General features: G+C 49.1%; 4 protein-coding genes across 7 annotated transcripts; 2 read left to right on the top strand and 2 right to left on the bottom strand.

The window, feature by feature from the left end:
- Window positions 1-3079: 3079 nt before the first annotated feature.
- On the top strand, window positions 3080-6385 carry H257_15714 (hypothetical protein). Its single transcript, XM_009843896.1, has one exon. The coding sequence runs from the start codon at window positions 3299-3301 to the stop codon at window positions 6263-6265; it is 2967 nt and encodes a 988-aa protein (XP_009842198.1). The 5' UTR covers window positions 3080-3298; the 3' UTR covers window positions 6266-6385.
- A 331-nt stretch (window positions 6386-6716) lies between these two features.
- On the bottom strand, window positions 6717-7757 carry H257_15715 (hypothetical protein; the record flags this gene model as incomplete). Its single annotated transcript, XM_009843897.1, has 5 exons — window positions 7609-7757; window positions 7445-7541; window positions 7269-7373; window positions 7031-7222; window positions 6717-6965 (listed from the first exon to the last, which is right to left on the bottom strand). Exons 1-5 carry the CDS (start codon window positions 7737-7739, stop codon window positions 6717-6719), a joined length of 774 nt encoding a protein of 257 aa, XP_009842199.1. The 5' UTR covers window positions 7740-7757.
- Window positions 7758-7951: 194 nt separating this feature from the next.
- Window positions 7952-8765, top strand: H257_15716 (hypothetical protein). Its single transcript, XM_009843898.1, has 4 exons — window positions 7952-8210; window positions 8273-8349; window positions 8403-8499; window positions 8561-8765. Exons 1-4 carry the CDS (start codon window positions 7982-7984, stop codon window positions 8617-8619), a joined length of 462 nt encoding a protein of 153 aa, XP_009842200.1. The 5' UTR covers window positions 7952-7981; the 3' UTR covers window positions 8620-8765.
- Window positions 8766-9652: 887 nt separating this feature from the next.
- H257_15717 (hypothetical protein) lies at window positions 9653-13674 on the bottom strand. Of its 4 annotated transcripts, XM_009843899.1 has the most exons (10): window positions 13376-13674; window positions 13122-13308; window positions 13006-13049; window positions 12881-12942; window positions 12413-12536; window positions 11485-11618; window positions 11372-11423; window positions 10368-10517; window positions 9929-10035; window positions 9653-9800 (listed from the first exon to the last, which is right to left on the bottom strand). In XM_009843899.1, the coding sequence occupies exons 1-10, from the start codon at window positions 13665-13667 to the stop codon at window positions 9738-9740; spliced, it is 1215 nt and encodes a 404-aa protein (XP_009842201.1). In that variant the 5' UTR covers window positions 13668-13674; the 3' UTR covers window positions 9653-9737. The 4 variants fall into 4 exon arrangements, with proteins under 4 accessions (XP_009842201.1, XP_009842202.1, XP_009842204.1 ...); XM_009843900.1 differs by lacking the exon at window positions 9653-9800 and having other exon boundaries at window positions 9812-10035; XM_009843902.1 differs by lacking the exon at window positions 9653-9800 and having other exon boundaries at window positions 9812-10035; window positions 11298-11423.
- Between the last annotated feature and the right edge of the window lie 695 nt (window positions 13675-14369).

The following is a 14369-nucleotide window of genomic DNA, read 5'->3' on the forward strand; positions in this document are numbered from 1 at the left end:
ACCTGGACTGGTCCAGCGGCCGTCTGCATTGTTAGCGTAAGGTCCACGTAGGAGCTCGCTTCGAATGGCATCTGATTGCATGCTGTTCCCACAAATGGCGCAGCCAATTTGACAACTTGAAGTTGTGGCTGTAACGCTTGAAGTTCATCCACCATGGCTTGTGGCACAATGTTTTGGTCTGCGCCGATGTCCGGGCAGTAGGGAACTTCCAGCATACTGTTTAGCCGCACCCAACGTCCATCATCCTCCTTGCTGGGCGGTGGGAGTTTCTTCATTCGCTTCGCTTGCATATTCGCTTTGCGTTCCCGCGCCTTGAACCGCTTGACGGCGTTCTTGCCCTTCTTCCAGCTTGTATCGCCGTCTTTTTTGTTGGGACCTTCCCGGGCCATATGTCCTGGTTGCTGGCAGACAACGCATAGCATGCCGCGGTCATCCTGGCCGGGTGCAAATCGAGGACGTGCTTCATCACGCACAGCTTGGACATGGCGGTCATCATGTCTTGGGCGCGAGTTCGATTGCGGTCCGTACTTTTTGGCTCGTGGGACCCCGTTCGCTTTTGTGTCGACGGGGACCACACCGCCGCACTTCGTTCCGGCTTGATATATCCACCTGGTGGAGGTGGGTAATTTCCTCGTAATTCCCGCTGATCTCGAACAGCTTGGTTGGCCTTCTTCGCATGTTTCGTAATGCGGCGCCCTTGGTTGTCTTCTTCACGGCCACGCTTCGAACCATAGCTGTTTCTTTGTTGATTGACCATGTCCGCATCATGCGTTCGGTCTAGCTGTTCGCGTAGGATATCCGCAAAGGCCACCAGATCGTTCGCTGGCACGGTCTTCATTTGCTCTTCGACTCTGTCGCGTAGGTAGCTGGGTGTGACACGCGCTGCTACCACCTTCACGAACGTTCTCAGCATGGTTGAATCTTTGAGTTGTTGACGTAAGCCGTTCTCGTCGATGACGTCATCAACCCGCTCCATAAATGACACCAGACGACTGGTCACGTCTCCATGGGGGTCGACACTCAGCGTCCGACAGTAGTTTTGCATGTCTGACTTGGTGGGTGTCCACTTGGTCGCTGGTTGTCCGACGATTTCCATGATGCGGTCGCGGTAGTCGTCCTAATTGAGTTGTTCCACAGGCACTCGCCAAACATAGGTGCATGTAGCCTTCAGGAGGCTGCGGCCAGTGGAAGGGATCCACCCCAGAGCACTCCGTCGCCACTCGCCACCCATGCGTTGCGCATTCGCCCGTAGCTTGTTCTCATATGTCTCCCTCTTCTTCACCTAACTGACTAGGAATGTCATGTCCATACAGGTGATCCGAGGGGGTTGGACATCTGTCACCACCAATGAAGGTCCACTGGAGTTGAAGTTGAGCCCCCATCCTCCACTGCTTGGCGTCGGTGGTCCACTCGTAAGAGGTCCCCATCCCGAACTGCTTGGTAGGGTGGTGTCCAGCATACGCCGATCATGGGCCGCACGCGCCAATTTGGCATGGTCGACACGCTTCTCCTTGGGGGGACGATTGGCTTTGTTTATCCGCCGCCGCTCAGCTTGCTTACGCTATTCTTCTTGGTATTCCTTTTCTTCTTCCTCGCTGTCAGGAGTACTGTCCGGCCGATTTCGTCGCTCCGCACGTAGTTTAGCTCGAGCTTCCGCCTTTTCTTCCGCTCGCTTCTCGGCATCGGACTTCTCTGGCGGCGGGTAGTTTTCGTCGACATAGGCGCCTTCGATTGGGGGTCGTGATAGTTGTTCCCAGTTCGGTCCCATGGTTTGTCACCATATCGCCGCCGCGATTCATCCCAGGTCATGCACGCCGCTCGCGCGCTACCCGTTGCCTTGTTCGCCTTGACCAGCTCTTCCATCGTCTTCCGGACTTCCTCGCTCTTGGACTCTTCCACAGCCGGCAGCACATCCGTGGTCCCTCCAACTACCGGGACCAACGGTGGCTCTGTCACTAGTACTTCCTCCTCAGTTTCGCTGCTCGTAGCTGCTGGCGCCGTTGCTGCAGCCTTCGGCTTCTGGGTGCGATCTTTTGAGTTCCTCGCCATTGCTCTCAGTTCCGTAGGTCACTGGAACTAAAGTATACTTTGTGTTGTTTCCCACGTCAGTGCCAACACAAACAACCAAATGGGGGAGTGCCGACTCCCTGCAAACCACACACTTGATTGGCTTGACGTTAGCACGACGTTGCAGAACCAAGAGTGAGATTCTGGCAGTTGGCTGGGACAGGTGTTCTGTTTTCTACGTCCTAGCACTGCTAGTAATACTACTAATAATACTATGCCTTTTTGTGTCGGTTCGCCAAGGGTCGGCACCCGGTGGCCTCGGTTGAGGACCACCTGTGTCATGGCGGGACTTGGGTTAAGTCGCCCACCACAACAGTAACGTTACTGATTTTCGTATTTACTGTTACTATTAAAATAGTAACAGTAAATACGAAAATCAGTACCAAAGAATCGATTGATAGATTTGGCGAATCATAACGTTACTATTTTAATAGTAACGTTATGTTCAAAATCATCCAATTTCACACTAGTCTAGGTCACACTAATTCTATGTTGAATTGGTCGATGAGTGGATTCGAGTAGAGGCTAGTGATTAAGCCGTTGCAAATTAGGCCCAAACTTAATTGGAAATGAAGAGTCTCTGTTCAGCACATGACACAATGCAGTTTTATCAGTTATCATTCATGGATGTGAGGCTTCCTCTGAATGCCCATGCTGTTTGTTCCTCCAAGCTAATTAACTCAAGGGTCGTAAGATACCACGACACTTGATTCGCTTTGGTGGACTTATTACAGTGTTGGGTTTTACAATCCACTTTTGTTCGCTTTGTCGACCAACTTTGTATTGCGTTCGTCAGTCATCACGTAGACTCTTTGACAATTGGTGCCTTCCCAAATCTACTGGCAAACGGACTCGGTGGTTGTTAGCTGCATCATCATAATGTTCGTATCGTCGGTAACGTTACTTCTATTTTTGAAATTGTCGATGGATATACCTGTAACGAACGTTACCTGTATTTGGAATCATGGGATAATGGGAGACGATAACATTGTGCTAACGTGAAGTTACGTGACCAGTTTTATATACCGTGTAGATGTACTTAGTATTAAGTGCATCGTGATCATCGAACAGCATGAGCTGACCAACAATCAGAGGCATTCATTCAACGTGGCCGAGGGCGATGAATGTAGAGCTTATTATCCTGGGGGGTTGAATGTTCCAAGATGGAATAAACGCTCCGTCAACCGCCACGTGGAACAACACGTAGCGGTCGAATGTTTAGGGCAGCCTCATGTTCGAATATGGACGTGTTGTGGAAGGAGATCACGCTGCGGTCGTAGCGTTTGGGTCATTCTTCAATTGGCAGCTTCAAATGCATCGGTTTCTTGTGCCTGGTTTGTTGACGGTGGGGACGTTGCCCTCGACGCGCGCCGCGATCGAATGGGCGTCGACGGCGGATGGCCACCAACTGATTGGCGAGCGCATGGCGCTGGCCGAGTCAGCGTACGATATCGTGCCTGGGACCGGATCCGAGACTAGGCGCCCCGACAACTACGGCCAGTGTGTGTGGGGTCCGTCGGGATCGCACAAGTATGACTTTGCGATCACCAAGGACAACAAGAACAGCGACGGCGAAACGTCACGTACCGAGTGCTTTGCCAACGTTTTCGAGGCGGGCAAGGCTCTGGCGTACCCGTTCCCCCGAAGCAGCTACCACTACGACACGGACCCAAACCACGCGATCACGGAGGACTCGCTGGACAAGCCGCACATTTCACTGGACATCGAGTTCGACGTGTCCAAGAACAACGGCGCGTCGGTGGTCGACACGCAGTACTTTGACTTTGAGAACTTTGAAACGAACGCCGCGTCCATTCTGTACAAGTCAACGGGGCACTCGGCGGGGCGGTACAAGTACAACTTGAAGGCGTACGACTTTGAAGGGGTCGACTCGAAAGATTGCTCGACGTGTTTGTCCGTGACCGATATGTACCGCCCCACGGGGGTCAAAGGGTCGTGCCAAAACGCCTACAAGGACGGGTTCACCAAGGCCAACGTGGACGAGTTGAAGTACCAAGTCGACAAACTCGTGGAATACCGTCAAAAAGCCGATAACAACAAGTGCAGCGACGACCGGTGCGACGCGTTGGGCCTCGTGCGCACCAACTTTTTCGGCGTCGAGTCCGAGCGCGACAGCAAGGCCGACACCAAGGTCGACGACGCCCTCCAAAGCTGGAAGTCGTGCTTGAGTGATGCGTTGACCGACGCCGAGTGGGCCAAACTCACCACGTCCGTGTTTGCGACGTCGCCTAGCTCCCCCTCCGTGTTCACGTGCGCCCGATCGTGCAAGTACGACGTCACACTCAAGGAATTCTACACGCCGTACTCGTGCGCCACCGACTACGGGGTCGAGGGCCAGGACCGGCGCCAGTGCGCCGGGGATGCGACGCAATTCTGCAACTTTACGCAAACCGTGACGGCCAAGGCGTCGGATTTGGTTTCCAAGGTCCAAGTGTCGCTGAAACCATCGCCGGTGAAACCGCCGATTGCCGACCCGAAAACGGTGTTTCCAGGCTCCACGTACGATGCCCCGAGCACGACGTCCAAGGAACTGCACTTTGACGTGACGTGCGACAACAACGCGCCAGAGTTTGCCACGTATTGCACGTCGCAGTTGCAAGTCAAAGTCAGCGACTTGTTCCAGTTGGAAGCCACGCTCAACACGGACAACGACGCGGTCAAGGCGCTGCTGGTCAACCGCTCGACGACCACGGCCAACCCGATTGTGTTTTGGCGGGTGAAAAACACCCTCGCCGGCACGTGGCAGGAAATTTCCTCGGCCACCGGCGATTTGAAGGACTCGACGGCGGTGCTCACGTTTCCCCAGTTCAAATCCGAGCTCATCTTTGAAGCGTACACGGCGTGCGGAAAGGTGGGCGACTCGATCACGTGGACCATCTACGTGCATCGCACCGAGGTGGTGCACATTGACGACTGGTGGTACTCGATGTGGGACTGCGGCGCCGCGGGCAAGTGCAACGTCGAACACACCGACTTTCGCGTGTGCAAGTTCAAGTTTGACCCGCAGTGCGACACGTACTTAAGCATGTTGAACCCGTCGGACGCAAAGAACATCCCGATCGACCCCCTGACCAACGACGCGTACAAGGTGTGCGAGTACAAGGACGAGAATAAGAACAAGAAAACGTGCTCGGAAGGGTGCTGGTGGCACTATGCCAGCTGCGACACGGCCTCGTCCGAGGAAGCGTGCACTAACCGCATTCGCGAGGAAGGCAGTCGGTTTGTCTACTGCGGCAAGGACGGAGCCCACGCCCCGCAAGTGATCGAACAAGAGACGCTGGCCATGCAAATGCTGCTGCAAGACACGTTGACCACCACCGCCGCCCCTGTTAGCACCACCGCCGCCCCCGTTAGCACCACCGCCGCCCCTGTCAGCCCCACCCCCGCCCCGTCGCCCGTGGAAGTGCGCATCAAGTGGCAGTTTTACGGCATGACGTGTTCGTGGAAGTACCAAAACTCGAAAGCCGCGGCCCCATTCTTGAGCACGGCGTTGCTGGGCACGGCGCAACCGGCCTTCAACAAGGAAGTCGCGATCAAGATGCAAAACGTCGACGTGACCGAAGTCACTGTCTCGTGCGACTTTTTCTTCAAGTCCAACGCGGCCGCGGCCGACGTCAAGCCCACCAAGCGGTCGCGGTCCAAGACCGTGCTCATTCAAAACTGCGACCACCCCCGCTGGAACGCCGAACGCCCCACCGACCAGGGCCGGTACATCAAGGACACTTGCGACGTTGTGTCGTGGTACAGTGACATCACCGGCCTCAAGCCAAGACAACCGGCGCCATTCCAAGCGTGCAAGGGGGCCCTCGTATACCCGAGCGATCCGTCCATCGAAGATGGCAAGGCCACCACCATCTACGTCGAAACCAACTCGACCGGACTCACGTGCTGCAACCCTAAAGCCCCCACCACCGTGGCTCCATTTACCTGTCAAACGTTGCCTGGCTCGACGTCCATTGGCCTCTGCACCGACTCCAAGGACCCCAACATCTACTACACCCGAAGTGTCAAGTTCTTTGGCGAGTCCATGGCCGATGCCGCACAGTCGTACGCCCGCGAGCTGCTCGTGGCGGGGGGACTCCTCGCTGCCGTCGCAGTCGTGGCCGCCGTGTCGGCCAAGAAGTCCTCCGCCGCGGGCGTCGACTTGGACGACGCGTACATGCAGCTTTTGGCCTAAATCCACCAGCACACACAAACGTATCACTGTCCAACGAAGACGTAGCGGATACGTGTGGCTTTTCTTGCATCCTTTTGATATCTTGCATAATAAATAATACATGACACGTTTTGCATCGTACGGTTGGGGTTTTGTACATACTGTTACGTTTGATCAGTTTGGTCGACGTGACACGCAATATATTTAAGTACTACTACGTAGTAACAGCAACGATGCGACCATTTCTATATTGAATTAACTTTTTACTTCCATTTTCATCGGGCACACGACACAATTCTTTGGGTAGGTGGGCAATTGCTTGGACACACGGTCAATTATATCGGCACACGGCCAAATATACCGGGCACACGACATCCGTGTGCCAAATTAACTACTCGTCCAAGTTCACTGCAAAAAGGTGTAGTGTTGTGAAATATGTAGTACTTTAGTATATATAAATAATCATCGCGTGTTATTCCATCAAGCGTTTGGTATGGCACATTGCACAGACGGGGGCTTGGGTGGCGGCGTTCACATACGTACACGACGCACAGCTCCATCGATTCTTGACTGGTTGTTTGCTTTTCAATGCAAGTGTTATGTTGGGAGAAGTGATTCGTTTGAAAGTCGCTGGCTGTTTTTTCTTCTTCTTCTTCACCGGGCCTTTCGACGCTCGATGGATAGAAGCTGAAGCGGCGGATGCAAAGATGGAGTACACAGGCTATGTGCACATGCAAATATAGAGACATTCCCTTACATATACACTTATGGGAAATGGGAACGCACCGGCATGGTGGTGGCTGGGGGCGGCTGCTGCTGCTGCTCTGGACGAGGTGGACGTGCGGATGACGGCGATTCGGCCTCGAGAAAGCGCAAAGTTGCAGCCAATTGGTCTTGCTCGCGAAGGTGCCTTTCGTGCTCGCGTTCGGCTTTGCATTGCTCATAGTATGTATGGAGTTCGCCAGGGGCTGCCGAGTTCTACAGACACGTCTATGAACGGGCCAGTGGTGGAAATGAGTCGTACAACTGGGCGCGATCGACTGTCGATGTCGTCGCTTTCGAACGTGAGGGTGGAGATGTCCATGCCCTCCGTCATGGATTGGATCTCGGTCCAAAAGATATCGTCAATCTAAATGGGTGGTCAAGAGCATCATCGCCGAGAGAGGCAGTGGTCGAAGCAACGCAGGCGATGGGACGCACCTTTTTGGACTGTCGCCTTGCAAAGCTAACGATTCGCTTGCGACAGAAGGCGCAGTTGGCGGAAGTGAGTGCCACGGCGCGCTCAAAACATGCCAGACTAGGGCAGGCCGTGAGTGGTTGACTTCGGTGCCATGCTTGATGCATAGATCGGTGCGAACTCTTACCACAGATGCTTTCTGCAACATGGAAGCTGCACTGGTGAGGACAACAGGTCCAAACACAGCGGACATTGATATCGTGACGGCAGGCAACTGCCTTCTTCGACCGATGAGGACGCCACCGCCGCCGTCGTCATGCCGTTGGTCTTTCGCGCCGAGCCGAATTCAAGTTGCGTCGAATTCGACCAATCCTGTACTTGCATTTCAAAATTATATAATTATATACGAACATCAAGTAAAATGTTGAGAAGTTCTTTATTTTGAGGATATCAGAATAATGACATATTTCAAATGCATTTAAAACATGTCATTTACAGCACATATTAACGTTTAAAATTAGTTTTGCGGTGTTTGTATCCGGTTTCTCACTTGGAAAGTCATGAGCTCGGGAATCTTAGCCACATTCCTCCGCGCGCGGGGCCTGCCGCTCCTCGGCCTTGCAGCTGCCGCCATCTACTACTATGACAAGTCAAGTGATGTGATTGCGTTCATGCAGGTGTACGGGTGGTTTGTTGTCTTGGGCATTGTGGGACTGCTCTACTTGGACCATCAGTTGGCTATCCAACTTACACATTGGGACCGTCAGCAGTCCCTCGACGCTGCCAACGGTAGGCAATCCATGCGAAACGACCATGGTATCCTATCCTCGACGTATCTCACTGTCTCCTAGACCCGAATCGGGTGCAGATCCTCGAGGTGGAAGCGCGTCGAGCCAGGGAGCGCCAACAGGCGATCATGGAAGAACAAGTGAGTCTTATCTCTCGTCTAATCTAACCATCTCACCATGTGCTGTGCTTTAGATCAAAGCAAAGCAGGCGGAAGCAGCACTCAAGAAGAAAGCAAACAAGCCGTCGAAACCTTCCACCACCACTAGTCGCGACTCGAACCCACTCCAAGGTGCGCTCCTACCGCCCACCTCTGTCCAACACGTACCTTATGCATTAACATTCAAGTGTAGGCCAAGGGGGGTCTGCGCGGTACAAACCATCGGGGTTCCAGCGCCCACGTGGTGGATGACGTTAGCTCGCTCACGTTATCGCCGTGGAAAAGCAATATGGACGTCGGAATGACGTGGCAGCACCAAAAGACTCGACGTCGCATGCTGCCACCGACGCACGTCCTGCCCTTTCGTTTCCATGCGATATATATATATATATATATATACCCACGCCTCGGTCTACGCCATAAAACCCCAATAAGCATGGGAAGTCATCAATAAATATATACAGTAACGTTATTGGTCATTCGATCCAATCGAACCGACGAAGCAAAATCGACGTTGTGACCGAAGTAGCCAATGAAATGTTCGAATGAAACCCTTTTTAACCAATCAAATTACAGATCTCTTCATTTCGAAAAGAGTTCAACATTCTACTACGTAGTAATAGTACTAATAGTACAGTAACTGACATGATTCACAGTGAGTATATTTAGTTCAAGTAAATCGATGACTCGATGATTTCGATTCGACGTCGTTCGTCGAAACTACCGAAAATACCAAATTTAGTTTGAAAGCACAACATGCATTAAATTTAGGAGGATATTCAATCCACTTATGTAACATAAAACACCAGGGAGGAGTAGAATGCACATAAGTTTGAAGCCCGTTTGACGATATTTGAGTTCTGTAAGTCCAAAACCAGATAAATCGAATTATCAATTTCCACGATGAACTTCATACTGTAGGTGAAGTTGACACTTTCCATGCATAGGGTATAAAACGTCCAACACAACTCCAGTTAAAGGGGTTTCCGTTTGTATGCGGAAACGATACGAGCTAGGCACAACGACCTCCACAGTTATATCGTTCTTGGGACCTTAAGTGTTGTGCTTTTCAGTCAAATTTGCCTATTTTGGGGGATTGATGAAATCGCCATCTATCGAGCAAAGGAGTATGATTGGCTATAAAGAATGAAGGTTGAAATATGATTGGCTAAAAATGTTGATTGATGCATTCCATAACTAGTGTACTATTGGTATATATATCTAACTACTGTACAGGAACCTATTCTGCACATACAACCGTCGCACCAAACTTGTCCAAATCCCAATTAGCCTCAAAATATTCGTGTTAATTCAAGGATTTTACGACGTCCGTATCTTTTTCTTCAGCTATCCATCCACCAGGACGACGTCTATATCGCCAACGTATGGTCCCTGCCGCAGGTTACTTGACTTGCACGTTGTTTCAGAGGCAACTATAGGGAATATATATATATATATATTATTTCAATTCTTTCATTCCCTTGCATATTATCGGTTGTCTCCAATATATATATAATTTGATGCAGGTTCCATAAAGCAATATCGTATTTGTGTGACAGACCTGCACTTGCACGGGGGTGTTGCGGTACGCGGCGATGCTTTCCAACTGGTCGCCTCTTCCCAACTGCCCGCTGCGACCGCGTCCAAACACCCACAAATTGCCGTCCGCTACATATATAATATTTATATATAAATAAATAAATAAATATATATATATACATACATCAACACCGTTAAAAACCAGATTTTCGGGAGGAACACGGTAATGTAGTATTGATAATAGTAGTGCCCATATATATTTCAACAGTACCAACAATCGGCCAACAATCGCTCGACCAATCAAAACGCACAACAAAACTTTTGTATGGGCCAATCAAACTCGTGTCATCAACCACACAGTATTATCGAACAAGTGTCGAACTTCAAATAGTGTTGTGGTACTACTAGCTAGACATGCAACATGAAAAGATGATTTCAATAACGAAAGACCATAACATTACCAGATACGCACACAGTGTGCCCCCCACCACAAGCGACTTGGACGATGTGGAGGCCGTCGAGCTCCGAGAGCTTTCGCGGAATGTTTCGATCATCGTTCGTGCCGAGCCCCAACTGGCCGTCTTTGCCCAGTCCCCACGTGTACACTTGGCCTACTCTCGAGTTTTGTCATACATAGTCTAATACTCGATTTGAAACTAGAGCCGTTAGCAGAATAATCAAATGTCCGAAGAGAATCGATTAAAAAACCACCAAAGCCAATCAAATCACGTCAAGTATTCTACTTTCTCTGCCAATCCAAACGTTGGACCCGTCCGCATTGGGAACCAAACCCAATCATACATACTAATGTTTGTAAAGTATAGAGTGTACAAGATAAAATAGGATCAACTTGATTTGAAAGCTATTTGACCAAATGACTCTCTCAAGTAATTCAAATTTGGTTGTTGAAATGCACAATATTACTACTATTCGAACAACAGCTCCAACAACTTGCACCTACAATATGCAAAGAAAGCGCACAACGTACAACACTAGTATACACCAAAGGTAGGTACTTGGTACTATGAATTCGCTAAAAAATGCAAAATTCGCGTGGTTTATCAAATCAATATTGAATCACGCCGCATTTTTCTGATTGGTTGATTATACTTGTCCTTTGGAGCCAATCAAATTCACTCAAAATTGGATTCGCCAATAGCGTCGATTCGTGATTCGATTCGGCAGGGTCTCGAAATTCGCATTGAATCCACAATACTACTATATGTATAGATACATTTCACGGAGAACTAACTATCCAAACGATTAACCCATCAAAAATATCATAGAATATATTAGTTTGAGCCTATCTATCTATATACAGGACAGAACGACACCAAACGTACTTCAGCATACCCACCCATGCTATAACCAAGTCCAAAGGGTATGTATACCTGTCAAACATGATATAAAGACACCCATCAAAGTCCAGGGGGAGATCTCCAGTCTATTCGTGAAATATTCGAACCTGACGCGGTCAGCGCCGCACTGTGGTACTCCCCCGCGGCCACTTGGACGACCTAAAAACATACCAAATTCGGGTATTGGTATGTAATACATATGACAGAAACGGGTACGTACGTCCAACCCATCCAACGATGTTACAGGTAACGGCGTTCGCTGGTATCGCATCGACCCTGCAACCCCCAATTGTCCATAGTCGTTGGCACCCCAAGCATACACGACACCCTCTTTTGTCAACGCCAATGTGTATTCTATGATCGACCAATCAAAACTCTTTCAACACGATGATACACATACAAAATATGAGATACCGTGGCAGACGACCAACGCCCAATCAATGAATCAATATTTTGTCAAAGATACAAGGAGCACATATTGTGCTTGACATTTCGTGGTGTGGTTTCTCGTTGGAATTTAAATCGATTTTTTGATTGGCTACTGCAGATGAGCTCAACATTATTAACTAATCAAAACCTTCTCAATGAATTTCAATAACCAATCAGATCGATTGTGGATCGTTTGGTCGGCGCGATTCGATTGCACCACCTCCCCAAATTTGTACTATCAAATAGACAATATATATCCCAATTTTCCATGCATAACGTTAGATTGGTGTCGTCCCAACAACAAAATATGGATGGTTCATTTAATTTCACGGTATTCGATCAAGTAGTATGCAAACAAACTGGAGCCGAATATCGACTGTTGTGTGAAAATAAGCCAAAAAACCGCCTAAGCCAATCAAATCACGTTCTGGTGCATATCGGCCAAAAATCTACAGTGTCTGAATACTAAAAAATAATTCAATTATTTACTATATGTTTTAAATATTTTACTTTTATTTTGCTTTTTTTATACTTGCAGTCCAGTGTAGTTGTTTTCGCCTTGGGCAAAACCATTTATTAGATGTGTGCTACACAGTGTATCGTAGTATACTACTTTGAACAAAAGCTAACTGAAATAGGGTCAACACTGCTACTTAAAAAAAATTAAATTATTGTATAAAATGAAATAGTCATAATTCACGCAAAAACACAATATATACCTCGTCCACAAGCTGCTTGAACGATTGATTCCTTAGCCAACGCAGCCACAAGCTTAGGTCGATCTACATTCGCCTTGTCTCCATGCCCCAACGCTCCTTCGTGTCCCAGTCCCCATACATATAACTATTCCATGACATGAAAAAACAGAAATAAAATATAGTTAATATATTATTGCGCCAACAAACGTGCCCAGTCTCACAGTGTTTTTATACTCGTACCGTTTCACAAGTTGATATATATATTGTTGTGTTTATTCGAAACTGGAGCGACAGGTTCGAATAAATCGACACAACGAAATGTGCGCAAGAATCGGCGCAGAAGGATGTAGCCAATCAGATTGCAGGAAACCATCATCATCCACGTCAAATTATACCAATCACTACAGACGACATGTTTTACATACAAAATTCAGTATAAAGAATCGATATCGATAGATTTTTGCACAAAAGTCAACCAAATTGCAATACCTTTCCGTCGGTCGTGATTGCGACCGAGTGCTGGCGGCCACACGCGATATCTTGGACGTTGCCTACACAAAATCGTTCTTAACGGCATATATATATTTGTGATCTAATAAATCCACTCAACGAACCTCGCAATTCAGCTACTTCGTTGGGAAATCCACGCGCGACATTCCTACGTAATACAAACCATATATATATATATATAATTCGATTGAAAGTATATAAATATTCATATAATACGTACGCGTGGCCCAACTGCGGACTGTTGTGACGCCCCCACGTGAACAGCCGATAGTCTGCTGTTAACGCTGCCATGTGATACTCACCAATAGCAACCTTTTGGAAGACCAAGTCGGGCACTTCAAGGAGTTGCGGGGTCGACACGTTCGGGGTATCGATGGCATCTCCGTGGCCGAGGCGGGCGCTTCCTCCTACCACAAACAACCCCGCCGCGTCGTTGGCGGACTATGTTCCGTCGTCCAAGTGTACCATCCGTACCTGCACCAAACGTATACACGTGCCCTTCCGTCGTGACGATGGCCGATGAGTTTCCACCACACGCGACGGATTGTGCCGCACGGTCGATCTTGATGGGCGTCGGCGTCGACAGGTCCACTTCGTGGCCTTGACCCAATTGCCCAAATCCGTTGGATCCCCAGCTGAATACTCTAGCCCCATCTGTCTTCGACGGCACGCGGTGTGCGGTTCCCTTGTTATGGGAAAAGGACGACGCGGCGAGCACTGCGCCAGACAGCGGCAACGCGACAGTGCGGACCAAGTGACGGAACATTTTGACGATTGTGATTGTGACGAATTTGTGAGGTGCGCGAGCTTTATCCGGCTATCCCGGCTGTATCCGGATCATGGATGATGTGAATGTTTTCTAACACTGAACTGGTAAATGAAATTCATTTATTTACTCAAGTTGGTATATTATTTCTACGTTTGTAAAGTAGTATTACTACACCTTTTTGCAGTTAAGTTGGACGAATGCCCGATGTATTTGGCCGTGCACTCGATATATTTGGTGGTGTGCCCGATATAATTAGCCATGTGCCCGTTTAATTTGGCACACCGAGGTCGTGTGCCCGATATATTTGGCTGTGTGCCCGATATAATTAGCCGTATGCCCAAGCAATTGGCCATCTGCCCGATGAATTGTGTCGTGTGCCCCCGATGAAAATAGTATAACTCAAATTAAAAATTGAACTCAATTAAAAAATGCAGTCGAAATGATACACATAACATCCTCGTTTTGGCATCACATGCCAACTTCCATGTCGTCCATGGCCTCCGCGCGTCCGTAAAAGTATTGGAGGCGTAGCGCGTATCGATTCAAACGGTTAGCATCGACCCCTATTCAAACTTTTAAGAAATGCAATAATGCTGCGAAAGTTACCATCGATAACCTGTTCAGCAATTCGCTCGAGATATTGAATTCGGAATTCATCTCGAGTTAAACCATTCGGTGGTGGGCCCATGAACGCAGCTA

This window comes from Aphanomyces astaci (genome assembly GCF_000520075.1).
Source record: "Aphanomyces astaci strain APO3 unplaced genomic scaffold supercont1.74, whole genome shotgun sequence".
Taxonomy (NCBI): domain Eukaryota; phylum Oomycota; class Saprolegniomycetes; order Saprolegniales; family Verrucalvaceae; genus Aphanomyces; species Aphanomyces astaci.